This window comes from Haliotis rufescens, unplaced genomic scaffold (genome assembly GCF_023055435.1).
Source record: "Haliotis rufescens isolate VD_foot unplaced genomic scaffold, xgHalRufe1.0.p SCAF_12, whole genome shotgun sequence".
Lineage (NCBI taxonomy): Eukaryota > Metazoa > Mollusca > Gastropoda > Lepetellida > Haliotidae > Haliotis > Haliotis rufescens.
In genome coordinates, this window is record NW_025963802.1 from 13898554 (window position 1) to 13921199 (window position 22646).

General features: G+C 40.8%; 1 protein-coding gene across 2 annotated transcripts in view; it reads right to left on the reverse strand.

The window, feature by feature from the left end:
- Positions 1–19417: 19417 nt before the first annotated feature.
- The window catches only part of LOC124142018 (zinc transporter ZIP13-like), an 84140-nt gene continuing 80911 nt past the window's right edge, over positions 19418–22646 (reverse strand). The window contains exons 8-10 of one of the 2 annotated variants that reach the window (XM_048393372.1): positions 22464–22563; positions 21735–21852; positions 19418–21576 (exon numbers count right to left, since the gene is read on the reverse strand). In XM_048393372.1, coding sequence (XP_048249329.1) covers positions 21780–21852; positions 22464–22563 — 173 coding nt within the window. In that variant the 3' untranslated portion in view covers positions 19418–21576; positions 21735–21779. Of the gene's footprint in view, positions 21853–22463; positions 22564–22646 lie in introns of both variants that reach the window. The other variant, XM_046510244.2, reaches the window with a different exon arrangement.

The window sequence follows — 22646 nt, forward strand, 5'->3', positions numbered from 1 at the left end:
TATAACATCTCACCAAAGCCACGAACCAGTGTATACTTGCAGTCATGCAATCTTTCGAACACATGTTGCCCAATCAACTCATACAGTACAAGTTCATGGCGTTTAGTTCTCAACCATGCCAAAGCTGGGATACCCCCAGCTGTTACAAAGTTCAAAAACGAATCTTGTCCTTCCCGAAGGCTAAGAACAACTCCTGTTTTCGGCTTTTTGTCAAGGTATGTAATGGACATAATTGCAGGTGGAGTAAGGTAAAATGCAAGCTTTCGGTCTGAATCTGCAGCTATTGTTACCACAGAAGATCTTAGACATTTTAAAGTTTTTTCACTTGAACCATCAGTATGAACAGTTCCGATACATGTATATCCCTCTGATAGCTTCCTCCCTTTGCTTGAATATACCACAATGCCCATATCTCTGTCAAGTGTTATTGCACCAACAATAAGTTTGGATATTTTTATTTTGTTGGAACCATCAAGACACATCGAGTGCAAGTGCCTGGATTTGTACGAAGAACCTTTGTATACTACAAGACACTGCTGTGACCAGACTATCAAGGCGCTCAGTGAAAGGGGCAACTCCAAAGAAACCGTTTGGAAGGTGTTGTTGTGAAGTGCTAATACTTCGTAGCCAAGCAGTCGAACAGGAAGCAGAAGCAGCAATACTCCGTCTTTACTTGAGCGAGACACACGGGGAACATTACCACAACTGCATTGTTGTGGAGGTTTCTCCTGGGTGGGAGGAGGACGTTCTGGACCCGGGTTTGACTGAGTCGCGGGAGCATTCGGGGTTTCCACTTGTTTATCAACAAAGGCGAATTTATGAAGCATGACATCAGATCTGCCCTTGTGGTGCGAACTGTCAAAACATTCATAAAGTTTATAATTGATTCTCATCGAGGAGACGTACGTTCGCCAACCGTGCCTCTTGCCTGACAACAGAACACACCTCCTCAGTTGAGACATATTAGAATTTTCCAAAAGAAGTGCTCCGCAGTTAGACAAAACGGTACATTCAGTCATACATTGGATTCCGCTTCTGGTCACTTTTTCTTCAAGCACAAGGTTTTGATGTCCATTTGCTGAATCAATCATTCTCTCTACACTGGTTGCAAACTTTATTGATGTTGCAAACGATATTTGTGCTGCAATGGTACCTGCAGTGAACACCAGAAGGGTTACCACAGTGAGTGCCGCCATAGTCTCGCCACACTTGATGCAGAAGTGTCAGGGTGTAGTCGGCTCTCTAAGTGCGGGAGGAAACCTATGTTGTTTCAATCAACGCTGACCACTGAGTGTTGCGCCAGGGAGATATTTGTTCGTTTGTTGCTCATGGAGGGTTGGAAAACAAGGTAATCATGGATGGAGGATAAGATGACTCCCAGATTGCTTACCCCATCAAAAACCTATTTGTCTATGGAAACGTTACGGCAACTTGCTGACAGTGATGATGTGAGAGATAAAGGACATCAGTGTAGGGAAACTGATGTTATCAGTCAGTGGGTATGATCTCCTCATTCGATTACAGAAAACTCATGCTATATTGATGTATATTGCCCCAATCATATGAACCGTAAACGAATTAGTGATACAACTTGTCTCGTTATCATGTTCATGGGCACGGATCTTCTTGATCATATTGGCTTGATGGCCTCACGGCACAATCAGTTGATCCAAAGAGATTTGTTCAAGTGGTTTCATATTCAGAGGGTAGCCAAGTGGTTAATGCGTCCGCTCGTCACGCAGAAGACCCAGGTTCGATTCCCCACATGGGTACAATGTGTGAAGCCCTTTTCTGGTGTCCCCCACCGTGATAATGCTGGAATATTGCTAAAAGCGGCGTAAAACTATACTCACTTAATCACTCATAATCAGAGTGTCATGGGTGACACCATTGAGGTAGGATACGTTCTCCTTTTCGCGAACACCTGGTGTCATCATTATTTTACAGTTATTCATAAACACATGCTTATCATAAAGTACGTGAGTGAGTGAGATTGGTTTTACGCCGCTTTTAGCAATTTTCCAGCAAAATCACGGCGGGGGACACCAGAAATGGGCTTCACCCATTGTACCCATGTCGGGAATCGAACCCGGGTCTTCGGCGTAACGAGCGAAGGCTTTAACCACTTGGCTACCCGACCGCCCCCTGATAAAGTACGAATCGTACAATGGACTCTGTTTTTTAAAGAGGTTTCTTATAACGATGTGCAGGGTGTGGTCAGGCTTGTAGCATACAAATCAGTGATGGACAGAGTGACCATCGACCGACTGGTTTCAGCTAAATGTATGCCAGTTGCAAAATGACTTGGACCAAGATTTTCGATTTTCCAATAAATATTTCCCTTCATGTCGAGCAATATTTCATTAGCTCCAGCTTATGGTGTCTACGTGTTTGAGTTGCTTAGGTGCTTAGAGCATGTACATCTTATTTTAAATTTCATGAAAAGACACATTTTGCTTACAGCTAAGGCTTTCAATCAAAGTTTCGCCATCACGTCATTCGAGACGTATTATGGCAGACATTCCGAGGAGTGTTTTGTTTGTTTGTGGTTTAACGCCGCACTCAGCAACATTCCAGCTATATGGGGCGGTCGGGTAGCCTAGTGGTTAAAGCGTTCGCTCGTCACGCCGAAGACCCGGGTTCGATTCCCGACATGGGTACAATGTGTGAAGCTCATTTCTGGTGTCCCCCGCCGTGATGTTGCTGGAATATTGCTAAAAGCGGCGTAAAACCATACTCACTCACTCACTCCAGCTATATGACGTCAGTCTGTAAATAATCGAGTCTGGACCAGACAATCAAGTGATTGACATCATGAGCATCGATCTACGCAATTGAGATACGATGACATACATCAACCAAGTCAGCGAGCCTGACCATCCGATCCCGTTAGTCGCCTCTTACGACAAGCATGGGTTTCTGAATACCTATTCTGCCCCGGATCTTCACGGGTCTCAACCAATGTAATCGTATGGACATAAGAATAAGCCTAATAATTATTATGATGGAATGTTTTTTTGGCCTTTTAGATTCATCCATCTTCTAATTTTGATAAGAAAAAGCACGTTGTTCTGAGACCGAACAAGAGAAGCGTGATGGCGTGGTAAGGGATGAAACGTCAGCCACGCATGACATATGTTTACCTTTGAAAACAACTGGACATCTCTCTTTGGATGACGGGGTACACGGGGGCCAAATCGTCAAAGGCACCGCAATTATCATTTGATTATAGTCCCTTGTTTCTTTTCATACTTTGCATGTTTCTACCGATGCCTTTGTTTTTTTTCTCGAAATTTCAACATAGCATCTTTCAAGATAATAAGTTGAAATTTCAAGTTAATATCTTGAAATTTCAAGAATAAATAAATAAATAAATAAATAAATAAATGGCCCTAAGAGGCTTCCGTATGTTTCTGTATTATAATGAAACTATTAGATCCACATTGTCAGTTCTGTTCCACAGAACAGTGTTAAAGGACAGTGAGTCAGTGAGAGAGTGAGTGAGTATGGTTTTACCCCGCTTTTAGCAATATCACAGCGAGGGACACGGCTTCGCACATTGTACTCATGTTGGAATTCGAACCCGGGACTACATGGCTACCCCATCGCCCCCGTTAAAGAAGATACAAGCTGATCATATTTTATTGAAAGAAACGACTGTGACAAATAGCTGAATATAATAAGATTTTGTTTGTTTGTTGTTTTTACGTCGCACTCCGATATATTCCAGCTATATTACCGCGGTCTGTAAATACAAGAGTCTGGACCAGACAATCCAGTGCTTGACATCATGAGCATCGATCCACGCAATTGGGATACGATGACATGCATCAACCAAGTCATCGAACCTGACCACCCGAACCCTCTCATGCAAGCACAGTCGCCTCTTACGGCAAGCATGGGTTAGTGAAGACCAATTCTAACCCGGATCTTCACGGTAAAATATGATTGGATAGTCCGTTTTTATTTGATAATCGTTCAGTAACATTCCATGTCGGTTATGTGTCGGTGTATCTGTTACACAATATCGGTAAACATTACAATACGTCTTTAACAGTCTTTCAACAAACTGATTATTACCGAATCTTGAACCAATCAGATACCGATATACCCACAGTAGTATCAGCAGGAAACGAAACTTTCTCCCTTAAGACACAAGAGATTCTTCATCTGGCATTTAAGAAGCTTTGCGATGACTTATGGTTTTCAACGTATTTATCCTTTCAATTCGCAAGAAATTGAAATCGCATTGAAAAATTATAGAAGTTGAATGCTTAAGTCAACATCGTCTTAAGTCGAGTGGGGGGCGGTCGGGTAGCCTAGAGGTTAAAGCGTTCGCTTGTCACGTCGAAGACCCGGGTTCGATTCCCGACATTGGTACAATGTGTGAAGCCCATTTCTGGTGCCCCCCGCCGTGATATTGCTGGAATATTGCTAAAAGCGGCGTAAAACCATACTCACTCACTCACTTTAGTCGAGTGAAGAATAACAAACGACCTCTGAGTGAGTGAGTTGGGTTTAACGTCGCTCTTAACAGTATTCAAGTTATATCACGGCGTGTCAGCTTAATGTGGGAAGAAAGCCCGAAGGACGCAGGTCTCAGTCGTTTCCACTTCGGTGAAACCCACGAGCACGGGTATGGTGCTGACAAACCTAGAAACATAATCGGGGCGTTTCTGGCGTGCCAAAGGGACGCAACTCTGCACAGCGAATCGCGGCGACTTAGACGACTTGGCCACCCTTCTACCCTAACGACTTTTCAGCATTTACTGAGTATCTTTCTCGAGTGAGGGGCGGTCGGGTAGACGAATGGTTAGACCCTTGGCGCTCGTCATGCCGAAGACCCGGGTTCGATTCCCCACATGGGTACAATGTGTAAAGCCAAATTCTGGTGTCCCCCGCTGTGATATAAAGCGGCGTTAGGTCATACTCCTCATTTCACTCACTTTCTCTAGCAGATTGATAGTTTGCGATTACTTGGCAACATAATACTGTGTACTTTGCATTCTCATTCAGAGAAAAATATTAATATCAGAATGATTCCATAAGAAAGGAAAACTTCACAAAAGTAAACATATTGCTGAAATAAATTAGAATGACAGCCTTGACTCACCAGGGTCAATTAATCCGTCTCTCCTGGATAAGTCTTTATAAATGTTTCTGTTTATAAACAATCACCAAAGCAAAGGTTTTGCCGTTTTAATCTCTGTTCTCACTTTAAAAACAGAGTAACCACAGTTCAAGATACAAGTGACAATATTCATCTTTCGCAAATACAAGAAAAGAAAGACTCCAAGAGAATACTACTAATTGTTATTTGGAACTATTTTAAATATTCAACGAGGACACGTGATACAAATTATCGGGTCTAACAAAAATATATGGTGTTCTCCCGATTCTGACTACGAACTGAAGTGAGTGAGTGAGTGAGTGAGTGAGTTGGGTTTAACGCCGCTTTTAACAGTATTCCAGTCATATCGCGGCGTGTCAGCTTAATGTGGGAGGAAAGCCCCAAGAGATGCAGGTTTCAGACGTTTACCACTTCGGTGAAACCCACGAGCACGGGTATGGTGCTAACAAACCTAGAAACATAATCTGGGCGAACCGGGATTCGAACCCACAATCATAGGTTTCTGGCGTGCCCAAGGGACGCAACTCTGCACAGCGAATCGCGGACCCTTAGACGACTGGGCCACCCGTGCCCCCCGAACTGAAGTGACTCATCCCACAACACAGAACATACGTGTTGTTTTACTGGTTTCTTTTGGGATTCTGATGACAGTTTTACTTGTTAACCTTGTGTTGTAAGCATGTATCTTGTCTTCACACATAGCGTATAACATCTCACCAAAGCCACGAACCAGTGTATACTTGCAGTCATGCAATCTTTCGAACACATGTTGCCCAATCAACTCATACAGTACAAGTTCATGGCGTTTAGTTCTCAACCATGCCAAAGCTGGGATACCCCCAGCTGTTACAAAGTTCAAAAACGAATCTTGTCCTTCCCGAAGGCTAAGAACAACTCCTGTTTTCGGCTTTTTGTCAAGGTATGTAATGGACATAATTGCAGTTGGAGTAAGGTAAAATGCAAGCTTTCGGTCTGAATCTGCAGCTATTGTTACCACAGAAGATCTTAGACATTTTAAAGTTTTTTCACTTGAACCATTAGTATGAACAGTTCCGATACATGTATATCCCTCTGATAGCTTCCTCCCTTTGCTTGAATATACCACAATGCCCATATCTCTGTCAAGTGTTATTGCACCAACAATAAGTTTGGATATTTTTATTTTGTTGGAACCATCAAGACACATCGAGTGCAAGTGCCTGGATTTGTACGAAGAACCTTTGTATACTACAAGACACTGCTGTGACCAGACTATCAAGGCGCTCAGTGAAAGGGGCAACTCCAAAGAAACCGTTTGGAAGGTGTTGTTGTGAAGTGCTAATACTTCGTAGCCAAGCAGTCGAACAGGAAGCAGAAGCAGCAATATTCCGTCTTTACTTGAGCGAGACACACGGGGAACATTACCACAACTGCATTGTTGTGGAGGTTTCTCCTGGGTGGGAGGAGGACGTTCTGGACCCGGGTTTGACTGAGTCGCAGGAGCATTCGGGGTTTCCACTTGATTATCAACAAAGGTGAATTTATGAAGCATGACATCAGATCTGCCCTTGTGGTGGGAAGTGCCCAAACATTCATAAAGCTTATAATTGATTCTCATCGAGGAGACGTAAGTTCGCCAACCGTGCCTCTTGCCAGACAACAGAACACACCTCCTCAGTTGAGACATATTAGAATTTTCCAAAAGAAGTGCTCCGCAGTTAGACAAAACGGTACATTCAGTCATACATTGGATTCCGCTTCTGGTCACTTTTTCTTCAAGCACATGGTTTTCATGTCCATTTGCTAAATCAATCATTCTCTCTACACTGGTTGCAAACTTTATTGATGTTGCAAACGATATTTGTGCTGCAATGGTACCTGCAGTGAACACCAGAAGGGTTACCACAGTGAGTGCCGCCATAGTCTCGCCACACTTGATGCAGATGTGTCAGGGTGTAGTCGGCTCTCTAAGTGCGGGAGAACAACCTATGTTGTTTCAATCAACCCTGACTACTGAGTGTTGCGCCAGGGAGATATTTGTTCGTTTGTTGCTCATGGAAGGTTGCAAAACAAGGTAATCATGGATGGAGGATAAGATGACTCCCAGATTGCTTACCACATCAAAAACCTATTTGTCTATGGAAACGGTACGGCAACTTGCTGACAGTGATGATGTGAGAGATAAAGGACATCAGTGTAGGGAAACTGATGTTATCAGTCAGTGGGTATGATCTCCTCATTCGATTACAGAAAACTCATGCCATATTGATGTATATTGCCCCAATCATATGAACCGTAAACGAATTAGTGATACAACTGGCCTTGTTATCATGTACATGGGCACGGATCTTCTTGATCATATTGGCTAGATGGCCTCACGGCACAATCAGTTGATACAAAGTGGTTTCATATTCAGAGGGTAGCCAAGTGGTTAAAGCGTCTGCTCGTCACGCCGAAGACCCAGGTTCGATTCCCCACATGAGTACAATGTGTGAAGCCCATTTCTGGTGTCCCCCACCGTGATAATGCTGGAATATTGCTAAAAGCGGCGTAAAACTAGACTCTATTTAATCACTCATAATCAGAGTGTCATGCATGCCACCTATGAGGTAGGATACGTTCACCTTTTCGCGAACACCTGGTGTCATCTCTATTTTACAGTTATTCATAAACACATGCTGATGAAAAAGTACGTAAGTGAGTGAGCTTTGTTTTACGCCGCTTTTAGCAATTTTCCAGCAATATCACGGCGGAGGACACCAGAAATGGGCTTCACACTTTGTACCCATGTCGGGAATCGAACCCGGGTCTTCGGCGTGACGAGCGAAGGCTTTAACCACTAGGCTACCCGACCGCCCCCTGATAAAGTACGAATCGTACAATGGACTCTGTTTTTTAAAGAGGTTTCTTATAACGATGTGCAGGGTGTAGTCAGGCTTGTAGCATGCAAATCAGTGATGGACAGAGTGACCATCGACCGACTGGTTTCAGCTAAATGTATGCCAGTTGTAAAATGACTTGGACCAAGATTTTCGATTTTCCGATTATAAATTTCCCTTCATGTCGAGCAATATTTCATTAGCTCCAGTTTATGGTGTCTACGTGTTTAAGATGCTTAGGTGCTTAAGAGCATGTACATCTTATTTCAAATTTCATGAAAAGACACATTTTGCTTACAGCTAAGGCTTTCAATCAAGGTTTCGGCATCACGTCATTCGAGACGTTGTTTGTTTGTTGTTTAACGCCGCACTCAGCAACATTCCAGCTATATGACGTCAGTCTGTAAATAATCGAGTCTGGACCAGAAAATCAAGTGATTGATATCATGAGCATCGATCCACTAAATATGACACGTTGCTTGGTATCACCACTATTTGATAGTGATTCATAAACACATGCTCAGGATAAAGTCGGAATCGATGGTTTTAGCAGAGATTTCTGATGAATATGGAAAGGGTTTTGTCGCTTTTATTGTCCACATGATGAAGGTGGCTATCCCCTAATCGCTGTTACTTAAATGACTGGGGCGGTCGGGTAGCCTAGTGGTTAAAGCGTTCGCTCGTCGCGCCGAAGATCCGGGTTCGATTCCCGACATGGGTACAATGTGTGAAGCCCATTTCTGGTGTCCCCCGCCGTGATATTGCTGGAATATTGCTAAAAGCGGCGTAAAACCATACTCACTCACTCACTTTAATGACTCGCATGGTCATGCTTGGTGGCTTGCTTGACAACGATACTGATCACTGGTTTGCCTGGCCCAGACTCGCTTGCTCACAGGCCACCGTCATGTGGCAGGAGTATCGCTGGGTGCGGCGTGAGGGAGCAATCACTTATTTCTTTATGAAAAGGGTTTGAGTGATGGGTGCTACCGTAAGAACAGGACATGATTAAACTTGTCGCACATGGTGTCATCACCGTATTTCAGTGATCCATTCATATAATGTTCATCACCATTTTGTCTTTGACGCCCTGTGGAATCTGTTTCGGCAGATAATCGAGACTGAATACTCTCAGGCGTCGACGTCTTGAGTGAGTGAGTATGGTTTTACGCCGCTTTTAGCAATATTCCAGCAATATCACGGCGGGGGACAGCAGAAATGAGCTTCACACATTGTACACATTGTCGGGAATCGAACCCGGGTCTTCGGCGTGACGAGCGAACGTTTTAACCACTAGGCTACCCGACCGCCCCTGTCGACGTCTTGAAGTTGCTTCTCGTAGAGTACTTATTTTGCTGTAGGCCATTTTCTATATCGGACCAGCCACATAGACAGGTACTAGTTAGTTAGTCTTAGGGTAGATGTAATTGTTTATGTTATGGACATCCGTGAATGTGGTTAACATTTGCCCCTTATATGTGTATGACAATGTGGTTATAAAAAAAGTAATAAATAAAACAAGGCTTAATACATAATCCCTTAACATAAGGGGCGGTAGGGAGCCTAGTGGTGAAAGCGTTCGCTCGTCACGCCTAAGACCCGGTTCGATTCTCGACATAGGTACGATGTGTGAAGCCCATTTCTGGTGCCCCCCGCCGTGGTATTGCTAGAATATTGCTAAAAGCGGCGTAAAAACCACGCTCACTCACTCACTCACACATTTACCACAAGTGAAATGTACGTAGTGCAAAAGTAAATCCGCACTCACTCACACACTTACCACAAGTGAAATTAACGTTGAGCAAAAGTAAATTACTCAAAATGTGCAACATTACAAACGAACCTCACATTGACATGGACGAAGGCAACAGAAAACCTTACCATTCAACAAAGGCTTCTTTTAGTATCAGAAGCAGTAACCATTGATGGATGAGAATATGCAAAGATGCAGTTCTTCATGTGTGGTGAAGGTAAGTGTGGCTAAGTGGCATTCGTAGTGCCTAAGAGTTAGTGCCAAATACCTGAGTTCGATTCTACATGGTAAGCCAGATTTTGGAATAAAACTCAACTCACTCACTCGTCAGGACTAGGGTTTCTCTATCTACAACTGTCGTCACATGGGCAGCTTTGTTAAATGGGCCCTTGGCTTGAAACAATTACAATATCATACTATACTCATACCATATGCAGAAGGGTCGTGATTCCATCCTCAACGTGAGAGGGTGAAAGACAGCACTTATTGTTACCCCGCTTGGCACACGGCATTATGGGGATAAAACAAGAAATGGTCAGCTTGGAGTCTGTAAACTGTGCTTGAGTGGGGTTAAACTCTGTTAAACTGCAGCATGGTATCTCAGCAGAGTAGTACAAGCAGCCCCGCACACTCTGCTATATAAGTGCAAAAATCTTGAAGGTTGCAACTTAATCTCCATTTCACTTCACCCCACTCCTGACATATATTTATAAAGAGTGAGTTAATGTTGTTCATTGCTGCAGTCCGACTGTGATCTGGACCAGACAAACCAGTGATTCACACCACTGGCACACAATGACATATAATCAGCCGAGTCATTGAACCCTACCAGTGTATCCTCTGTAGCTATTACGACTTGCATACGCCTATTCTTCCCAGGGCCCACTTGCGCAAAGCCATCTTAGCGCTAAGACGATCGTAAGCCTATGTGGGGCGGTCGGGTAGCCTAGTGGTTAAAGCGTCATGCCGAAGACCCGGGTTCGATTCCCGACATGGGTACAATGTGTGAAGACCATTTCTGGTGTCCCCCGCCGTGATATTGCTAAAAGCGTCGTAAAACCATACTCACTCACTCACTCGTAAGCCTATGTTAATGTGTGAGAGGTACGATCATCTTAGCCCTAAGATCGCTTTGTGCAAGTGGGCCCTGGTGTCCCCACAAGGGCCATATCTCACAAACTACAGATTGTTACAGATCATACAATAATTATCTGTGGGGAGTGAATGAGTGAGAATTTTTGAAAGCCGTTTTTAGCAATATTCCAGCACAATTGGAAACCAAACAACACAATTGGAATAGTATAGCATGTTTCAACCAGGTCGTTGAATTTGATCACGCGACCCTGTCAGTCGCCTCTTACAACAAGCATGGGTTGCTTACGGCCAATTTTACCCATCTTCCTGAGGCAAGGGCGTCCACTAGCCTCATTATCAAAGTCTTGTTTCCACACTTGCCACATCAAGCCCACTTTCCTGTGCTAAATATGATTGGACAATCGCTGATGCTGGTCTTTGTTGACACCAATATTTCTTTTTTCATCTTTTAAACCCCACAACAATTGCCTGTGTTTTTGTGTCAGGGATGAAATCGCGAATGTTTTCAGTATCTGATCGACTAGGTCGTCGCCTTTGGTAGTCGCCATCTTTGTGAAGCTATACGAAATAAGAACAGCGATCTGATTGGATATCGGGTTTTCATTACAAGGGGCACAACTCGTGATCTACGCGAGGTGGCGTAAGGGTCGAGCCAAGAAAAGTGGCTTGGATGTGGCAAGGGTAGAAACTAGGCTTTGATATAGGCTAGTGGACATGCTTGCCTCAGGAAGATGATTTTACCTGGATCTTCATGGGACTGAGTGAGTGAGTGAGTATGGGTCTATGATGCTTTTAGAAATATTTCAGGAATATCACAGTGGGGGACACCAGAAATGGGCTTCACACATAGTAACCAAGTAGGGAATCGAACCCGGGTCTTCGGCGTGATGAGCAAACACTTTAACCACTTGGCTACCCCACAACCCTTATCTGTGGGGAGATATGATGAAGTTTGTTTTTTGTGTAAAGCTGCACTAAGCAATATTCCAGCTACATGACAATGATCAGTAAATATTCGAGTCTTTGGCAGAGAATCCAGTGACTGACATCCTGAGCATCGAACTGGGATATGATGACAGGCATATCAATCAAGACAGAGCTTGCTGAAGACCTTATCTGAACCCTGTCTTCATGGGGCTGTGGGGGGCACAGGCGGCCCAGTCGTCTAAGGCACCACGATTCGCTGTGCAGAGTTGCGTCCCTTGGATAGCCAGAAACCTATGATTGTGGGTTCGAATCCCGCTTCGCCCCAATTATGTTTCTAGGTTTGTCAGCACCATACCCGTGCTCGTGGGTTTCACCGAGGTGGTAAACGTCTGAGACCTGCATCACTTCGGGCTTGCCTCCCACATTAAGCTGACACGCCGTGATATAACTGGAATAATGTTAAGGGCGGCGTTAAAACCAACTCACTCACTCACTCATGGGGCTGTGATTATGTACATACACATCGAAATAGTTTGACTACATTAATATGATGAATGAAAGAATCACAATAATAAGACAACAAAATAATTAAAGTATGGATGCAACAGTTTTATTAATTCTTTCCATTAATATACATAGTTAAACTATGGCATCCTAATACAAGTCATTAACAAAATATCAAGCATCTTTCAACATTTGCAACAAAACCCTCAACAAGTTGTGTCTACTGAGAATATACATAGCAAACACCTTTTATATCTCTGTCACACGTTTTAAGAATTCAATGACTTCATTATTGTACATGCACTCAAACATAAATATGACTTCAAATCTACTCATAATGGCAGGGGAAAAACTAAAGAAAAATTAAAAATATCTTAACCTCTAATTCAGGATATGTTACAGATATCAAGTATTACATATCTCATCCATTCTGGAGTCATATTCATTGTCATGTAATCCTAGATACATTCTCCTCCCATAAAAAAATACAGGAAGTCCATGTCATTTGAAGAAATTTCAGAAAATTCCACTACCAACTTTGGAAAAGTGTGGTTAAAGTCAAATACCTGGAAAGATAAGGTGTATTTGTATGTTTATTTATTTTCAAGGTCACACTCAGCAATATCCCTGCTATATTGACAGCGGTATGTAAATAATCGAGTCTGGACCAGACAATCCAGTGATTGTCATCATGAGCATCGATCCACGCAACTGAGATACGATGACATGCATCAACCAAGTCAGCAAGCCTGAACACCCGATCCATTTAGTCGCCTGTTACAACAAGCATGGGTTGCTGGGGACCAATTCTAACCTGGAATCCCCATGGGGGTTGTCACAGAGTGAAGATTTGATCCAAATCTTGTGTTACTACAGGTAACCAGAATATCGTTTGCATGAATACTGACAGCATTGTATAAAAAATATAATTATTATCAGCTGGAATATCATAAAAACCCTCTCTTTTTTCACATATGTCTCATAACACACAATGCTTTGACAGTGAACACTTGAATTAGCTGGCATACATATCATGGCAGCATTTGTACATTTTACACGTATTCCCATAACCCTGTGAACTTTATCCTTATAGGATAATTAATTAACAAGATTTCTTTTTCAAATGAGCCAGAAATATTGAATCAATGATTGACAGTAAGATCTGGGTCAGGGATGCATGAAGAAATAAAATATCATTGTGCCTTGTTTAAAAAAAATAAATCACAATATATTTTAGATATGTTGACATGTAATGTTTAAAGTGCACATCAACAGGTATGAGGTTGAAAATAATATACAGTCTTTATTCCCATGATTTGGTATTTCCACAAAAGTTCAAATCTTGTACATATATACAACAATCTTAACCTTTTTAATTTATTGACAAAAGATAACTTGATTTACAGAATATATGTGATTATTTATTTTTAAATATTCCTATAGACATGTTTTAGGATCTCCTACAATATTTTTCTCTGAAGTGAGCTGAACATTTTTTATATTGTCACAACACATTTCTTCAGGGCATGTGCAGCCAACAAATTGTTTTATGTTTTAAAAACAGGAAAAATACAGTTTTCCAAAAGTTTGGAACACTTTTTTCGAAAGAAAGTTCATTGGCGTGTCACTTTTAATCTGTCAGTTTTACTGTCAATATAATATATAATTTTCAAATATCCATTCTGTCATCCAAAACATGATACAGACATTATATTAAAGAGCCAAGTTCAATGTGTTGAATGAGTTCATCACCATGTGGTTGAAACAATGCAGATATGACGTAAAATTGTAACCCACCCACTAACTGAGTTCAGTTGTGTGGTGGTGTTCTTTGCGGGAAAAGAATAAAAAAGTGTTCCTCCTCCATCACTTTAATTTAAATTATTTTCAATAAGACAAAAAATAATGTCGCACCTCCCACTTCACTTTTTAAAAAAATGTGCCAGAGAAATATTTATATTTTTGATACAGCTTAAGAGCTGTTGTGAAAGAACTAGTATATTTTATTTCAATCAGTAGTAGACAAATAATTTAAATGCAAAGTACAGGGGAGTTACTCATTGGTCTTCACAGCTTTATATAAAGTATATATTAAAAAATAGTTTCAATTGTTTTAATTAGTGTGAGTCAAGCAGGACAGACTATAGGTCCTGTAGACATAACATGTAATGGAATATACACATCATTGCAGACAAAATAAGCTAACTGGAGTTATCTCCCTTCAACTGGATGGCTTCAAGCTCCTTCCAAGCGCGTGACACCTTCATCACACTCTCGGTAACATCGCTGCCACCAGTGTGGGCGCGGCCATTACAAGAATCTTGAAATTTGCCCTCTAACCCCAAATGTAGTAACGTTTATACTTTTGTTTATGTCTTTGGGAATGCCATCACATTTCAATTTGAAAAGGTTTACGACTGACCATGTTTTCCAGATGAATTTACTTTGTTGTTTTGATAATCAGATTGGTTCGAGATTGCAGACTAACGGAAAACCAACCAACTTCTCCCTTACATTCTTACTATATCAATAACACGATAGTTTTAATGAAACAGAAATTCAAATTGACAAACGAAGAAAGTAATTTAGCAGCTATAAGTGTATTCGGCGTCACGACAGTCGTCACTTGTTTGTAAACATAATGGTCATTCGGTTGCGAGTTCAACTCCAAGCATGGTTGTGGCCACCTATTCACAGTGGGAAGTTTTGACTGGTGGCAGCGATAGTATAGAGAGCTCCGGGAACGAACTATCGCTGTGAGGAGCTTGGGATGGCTTCCGAACACTACTTGGCAAACAACACATTAAGGGTTGGATGTTTGTGTTGGGATGGACGGATATAAGGTAATAAATATGGACAAAGCTTGGTAATATACAAAATCTAGTCTAACAGCCAATTTTTAGTATGGAACATGAATTATTTTCCCTCTATACCTAAAGTAGAGTATTATCAGAAGCAAACATAGCTTGTTACTAAGTATGTTTTATCACTACAGTCTAACAGTTTTTCATGATGAAAACAGATTATTGATACAATATCATTTTTCACACACATAAAAGTACCGGTATGAACATAATATGATACAATACACGATCAATAAAAGAAAATAAGGAAAACAGAACTGAATAAATATATTTTCTGCAATTATGAGGAATATCCTGAAGTTGAGATAAATATAAACAGAGCAAAAAACATCAGATGTAACTTGTCTGGAGAGTTCTAAAACAAGTTTTCATTTTCAATATCTCAAGATCTTGAATAGATTGATATACAAGTTGAATGTGTACACAACATAAATAACCTTAATACAATGTACAGCTGGCCTCATTTAGGGTGATATTAGATCAATGATATACATACTTTTTCCATGAGCTTTAATTCCTAGCGTAGTTTCCCCCTTGTCGATGAAATGGGTCATTGGATGTTATTTTTATAAACAAAAAGAAACATTTATGTTAATTTGTTCAGTAAAATTACTTGTTACTCTCTCAACCATACAAGCTCCCGAAGTATCCATTCAATCTGATACCAACAAAACAATATATGTTCGGAATTAGAAATTCCAAATTCACTGTGATATATTTCCATTTAATCTTTTTTCAATACTGGCATCTTTTGACTAAAATTAGAAATAGAAATTCCATATTCTCTATGATATATATATATATATTGAATACTGGCATCTATGACTAATTCATTTACATATCAATTTGTTTATGTTTACTTCATGCTATTATGCAGTACCCCGATGAAAGACGGCTGACACCTGGAACTCATTTACACATTATGCAACATACATGTATGTGAATATCTATGTATATAACACAATAATAAATGAAGCAAAGATGAGAAAAACATGACTTCTAAAATCTCACATTATCACACACATTTGACTATTTCATTTGTTTATATTTTAAGGTGCTAGATCAGAATTTAGTTGGTGGTCTGTAAATAATCAAGTCGGGACCAGACAATCTAGTGATTGAAATCATGAGCATCGATCTACACAACTGGGATATTATCAAATAAGCCAGCAAGCCTGTCCACCCGATCCTGTTAGTTGCCTATTACAACAAGCAAGGGTTGATGAAGATCAGTTCTAACCAGGATCTTCAAGAATGAGGGCGGATGGGTTCAGTATTGTGTGTAGAAAATAGGACTTCCATATCAGAGTATGAAATGACAACTAAAGACATCAACGAGTTGAAGGAAGATCTTGCACCATAACTTAAAAACATCCAGAAGATCATTTATCATCCCAAACAGGCTTCCACTGGAGATGTCGATTGGGTGATTGCATCACAGTGGGCTACATACCATTATGACATCATCAATAATCGTGACATCACAATCAAATGACATCACTAATCTCTCTGCCACTGAAGCTAGTCAGCTCTACTTTTTCCACTCAAGACACTGGCTATTACTGTTTACAAACTGAAAGAATTGGAAGAATGATTTTGGATGATAATTAGAATCTCACCCTCGTGTTGTGTAATATCAAATATATCAACACCATCGATAAAAATTAAAATCTTTTCTGCAAACCTCAGAGTTTTAAACTTTTATCGACTTGTGCTGATATATTTGATATGTAAAGACACTTGTGGGGAGATCCTCTATTTCTCTTTCGACATGTTCCCCATTTAGTTTGGACATTGTTGATTCCAAGTAAGTTGGAAATGCTAGCATCTAAACCTGAGGACTGAACCATTGTACAATACCCCTTAATAAAAATCATCCACACGAAAAGTATTTTTGACATCATAGGTAGATCCAGAGGGGAGGGGAGGGGTGGGTTTGGGTCCAGGGGGTCCGGACACCCCCACCCCCCTTATGAAAACCAAATGTAGTAGGCTGTAGGCAGTAAAATTATCTAGAGAGAGGATTTTGATATTTTGGACCCCTCCCTTTAAAAAATTCTAGATCCACCCTTGGACATGACTTTCTAAATATATGATACTGCTGATGATTGACTTCAGGGCAATCGTACAAAAAATGATAAATTCTTAAAGATGAAAAACAATCGGCTGCAGTAACAAATCTTTCAAATAAAAACATAAAACATAATTTGATATGTCGATAATTCTTTTCCAATAATGTACCATTAATATATTCAAATGCTCTTAAGGTCATTGATAAATATCTACATACAAGTATTACCAGTAAGTATAGGGCTATAACAAAGCAGACTATTATGGCTGTATAAAAGTGTGGGGAACTGAAAGACTTGACCAAGACATGCATCTTTGCATTTCCCTTCCAACATATGTACAAACAGTTCATACTGATGGCAAGGGTATGTTTTAATGAAAGCATCTCTGGAGAACACATGTGCCTATTATTTTTGTTTCTATTTTTTATTTATTCAGTACTTGTTAGGCACAGGCCTTAACAAACGTAATGGTATTGTACAGTCATTATGCTAGCTGCATGTGTCTAACACCAGTACAAATTTTGCTTTTGTTTTGTACAAAAAAGAGAGTTTTATCTTGTTTTACAAATAAGTCAGACGAAAACAATTCATTGAGTTTACCTACAATTTACTCTTCTCTTTGTCTTCAAGCATTTTTTTTTAAAAACATATAAAACACATACATAGTGAAGAAATCCAAAATGGCATCCATACAATATATGGATGTACAAAAACATTTCAGCAATCCCTTGGAGTTCATTGTGACCATTTACTGCTTGAAATGAATTGTTTTGTTTTTGTTTGTGCTTTAAGACCGCACTCAACAATATTCAAGCTTTATGATTGCTGTCTGTAAATAATTCAGTCTGGACCTGACGATCCAGTGATTGACATCATGAGCATAAATCCACGAAAATTGGGAAAGGATGATAGCATCAACCAAGTCAGCGAGCCTGACCACCTAAACCACGTAGTCGCCTCTTACAACAAGCAATGGTTGCTGGGAGCCTGTGGGTGGGACTTGGAAATTATTCGGTTACCAACATTTAGTTTATGACTAGCATTTAAGTTAGTTTGCGACTAGCCCTAATCAATCTATACCACTTTTAATAAATACCATTATGGAGTGCGGTATGTCAGCCACTTTCTGCTATATTCCAAAATTCCAGCAATATTTCAGCAAGGGACACCAAGAAAGGAGGACACACACTGTCTATGTCAGGAATTAAACCCAGCTCCTTGGATTGATGAGCTAATGTATTTTCCACTGGGCTACCGCATCATACCAAAAGATGGAGTGATTATTGTTTAACACCGCATCAGCATAGTACTTGTTGTTACCCTGCCTGGTGCTCAGCAAAATGGGGATAAAACAAGTTTACTGTGACTAAGTGGGATCCATGAATAACTGCGGCATGGTATGTATGTAAGGGGGATAGCACCATAAAACTGGCATTAGTCTGGGCAAGAACACGCCCACACGCATACTCGCAAAGTAGTTATGTGCAATAATCTTGAAGACAATAGCGTTATGCCACATTTCACTTCACCTCACTATACAGGCAATAATTACTACCCGGAAACAGTTCCATAGAATATTTGACAGAATGCTTTTTCAACATGAGACCCTTAATTCTAACCTTTAGGGGGAGACTCATTGTCCTACTGCAAGGTTTGTTTGTTTGTTTGTTTGTTTGTTGGTTGGTTTTTGTTTAACGCCGCACTCAGCGATATGCCAGCTATATGCCGGCGGTCTGTAAGTAATCGAGTCTGGACCAGACAATCCAGTGATTAATATCATGAGCATCGATCCATACAATTTGGATATGATGACATGCATCAACCAAGTCAGCAAGCCTACTGCAAGGAAAGCAATGATGTGTATACATGCAGATGGTTTGATTATCAATCAATCAATGTGTGTTGCTTATAAATTCTGACTTATATATATATATATACCACTCAACCTTTGATAGGGGTATTCCTATTCAATCTTATTTAATCAGAATACCAAAACAGCCACAGTCCTACAGTACAACATGCTTTGAATATTACAACCAGGTGAGTGAGTGAGTGAGTTGGGTTTAATGCCGCTTTTAAGAGTATTCCAGTTATATCTCGGCGTGTCAGCTTAAAGTGGGAGGAAAGCCTGAAGTGATGCAGGTCAGGGACGTTTACCACTTCGGTGAAACCCACAAGCATGGGTATGGTGCTGACAAACCTAGAAACATAATCCCTGTGAACCGGGATTCGAGCCCACAATCATCATGATCATAGGTTTCTGGCGTGCCCAAGGGACGCAACTCTGCACAGCAAATCGCAGCGCCTTAGAAAACTGTGCCACCCGTGCCCCTTATTACAGCCAGGGACATCACTGTGATACCATGGTTCACTAATCTGATTACTTGGAACATGTGAGTGAGTGAGTGTGTTTTGGTTTTACACCGCTTTTAGCAATATTCCAGCAATATCATGGCAGGGGACACCAGAAATGGGCTTCACACATTGTACCAATGTCGGGAATCGAACCCGGATCTTCGGCGTGACGAGCGAACGCTTTAACCACTAGGCTACCCGACCGCCCTTGGAACATGTAAATAGCTTGCCATATCTAAGTGGTATAGATATTAGGAAGATATTGTGTACAAGGGAGACAGATCCCGTTCAACTGAATCACTGAATTTTGAAGTTCTGTATGTGATGGGATCTAGCATATAGTAATTCAGGATAGTTAACAGTAATGTTAATATGAGAAAACACAGAAATGTTTAAGAAAATACACAATAATCTTGATACTTCCACTCAAAATACTGTTATAATGGCATTTCTATGACTTCACTTCTCGTATATGACATCACTTCTGGGTCTTATGACACCACTGTGCTGACTTCATGTATTGTTTGACCTCCACTGCTCTATCAAAGCAAGCACTAACCCAATCTCAACCTGTGCATGATGTAAAATATTTAAAAGAATTTTTTCTATGAAAGCTGTGAATTCTTGACAAGCTACGAAAACTAAGATGCTTTAAAATGTTAAAACATGTTTTTCTAAAATGCTGTAAAATCTTGACAAACTGTCAAACCGGTAGGTGCTGAAATATGTTAAAAACCATGCCTTCCTAGAATATCGCCTTGGGCGCTTATTAGAGCGGGGGCGTATTACGTCGAATACGGTAATGTAATTCAGTGTTTACAAAGCCGTGTTTGCACAAGATGATGTGACAGTGGATTTTCCTGTGTAAATTGTACAATTCATTACAGGATTCATGACTATAGATACATTGCTGATGCTACATAAACTATTGACTCTGTCACACACTAAGGTTATCATAACACCCCTACTTAACATAGACCTCCGACTGTCGTAGCACTAAGACCGCTTTGTGGAACGTGGCCCAGACATGATTCAAACCAACGATCACAGGCTCCTGGCATTCTTAAGGGATACAACTCTGCGACACCTTAGACTAGACTATGATCTAGTTATGATCTTTGGTAAGTTTTGAGCTTTGCCATAAGCAAAGTGAGCACTAATCCTTTCTCAACCTGTGGTTGATGTAAAATATTAAAAACATTTTTTTTCTATGAAAGCTTTTAAATGTTGACATGCTACAAAACAAGAAGTTCCAATGGACCAAATATTTTGGGATAGTTGGAGAGACTACTGATGTAAGACAAGTAGTATTCTTAGAACTTTACACATTTACTGAAACTGTTGTGGTGCTGCTGTTCTGCTATAAAAATATACACCACAACACAATTCCACAAATGCATAGAATGTGTCACATGTACACATGACCATGAGTTAACCTTGTTGTTAATTATAACACAACCCTAGAGAAACTCCGCCCACTGTGATTGATGCAGACGCTCAACCACGACCGTTTAAATTTTTAAAGGATAAAAGCAATAAAAAAATATTAACTTATATCTAGATATGGATCCATTTGTGGTATCCAAGGTTTGTCAATCAAGTTGATACGAAGTTTGACAGTCTAAGGTGATATTGTTTTCAAATAGCTTCTCTCGACATACGGTTGTATTTACATTGCCAGTCACTGATCGAAATTGAAACACCGCCACCTTGAGGGCTATTTATAGTCAGGGTGGGGCTTTAAGATCCCCATACTAGTATTGCACCCGACCAATGATTGATTCATCATCCTGTGACCATAAATTGGGCACTCAATCAATGATTGATTCATACATACAGGCCCATTGGCCACCTCATCCTTGAATGAACAGTGTCATAATCTAAGTTTGCTACATAACAATCTTCTATCAGTGTCCCTTGATCTTTCACTTCATCCTGCAGGATGAGGATGAGGATCTTCATCTGCTTCAGGACCTTCTTCATCCTGCAGGATGAGGATCTTCATCCACTTCAGGACCTTCATCCGCTTCAGGACCTTCTTCATCCTGCAGGATGAGGATCTTCGTCCACTTTAGGACCTTCATCCGCTTCAGGACCTTCTTCACCCTGCAGGATGAGGATCTTCATCCACTTTAGGACCTTCATCCACTTCAGGATCTTCATCCGCTTCAGGACCTTCTTCATCCTGCAGGATGAGGATCATCCGCTTCAGGACCTTCATCAGCAGACAAGAGTCACAACACACATGGTGGCAATGCCTCCTATTAAACATAATACCTGCTTCACCGATTCCCTGAAACAGAAACAGGATTTAGCACCATTTGAAACTCAAAATTTACAACATTAATCTTAAAGGGGCTCTCTAAGCAATAACCATTGACTTTGGGGAAAGTTTGATATTTACCTCATCCTTATTTCAAACCACTCAAAGAGTCCCTTTAAGAAGATATAAAGTGGACTCAACCCTGCTAAGGTTCCTGCCTGGTATGAACACTATTACTGGCAGACAAAGCATGTTGAAGACATATTTGTGAATAGCTGGCATCTCACTCGCTCACCTTGGGAGGATCTAAATAATTTTGACAGGTAGTTTGCCTCCCACACAAGGCATGACCATCATGCACACCACACCTTCAGCAGTCATGTGTGTGTTATCCAAAGGGTTATAACAAAAAACTGTGAGTGAGTGAGTGAGTGAGTGAGTGAGTGAGTGAGTGAGTGAGTGATGCCGCTTTCTGCAATATTTCAGCAATATCACAGCGGGGGCACCAGAAATAGGCTTCACACATTGTACCCATGTCGGGAATCAAACCCAGGTCTTCGGCGTGACAAGCGAATGCTTTATCCACTAGGCTACCTTGAGGCCCCTGGTAGAAAAGAGATGCAAATGATTCTATCCATTACCATCCATGCTTCTCCTGTAGCAAATCAGGTACAACGGTTACCAAGGCGATGTATAGAAATCCTCCAGATGTGAATGGAAGAATCCATGCAGTTCTCTCCCCTGCACAACAAAGAATTATGAATAAATGCAAGTTTCAAGAATTTTGCTTTTTTCATGAATTGATTTTCAACTATTTATGCCAT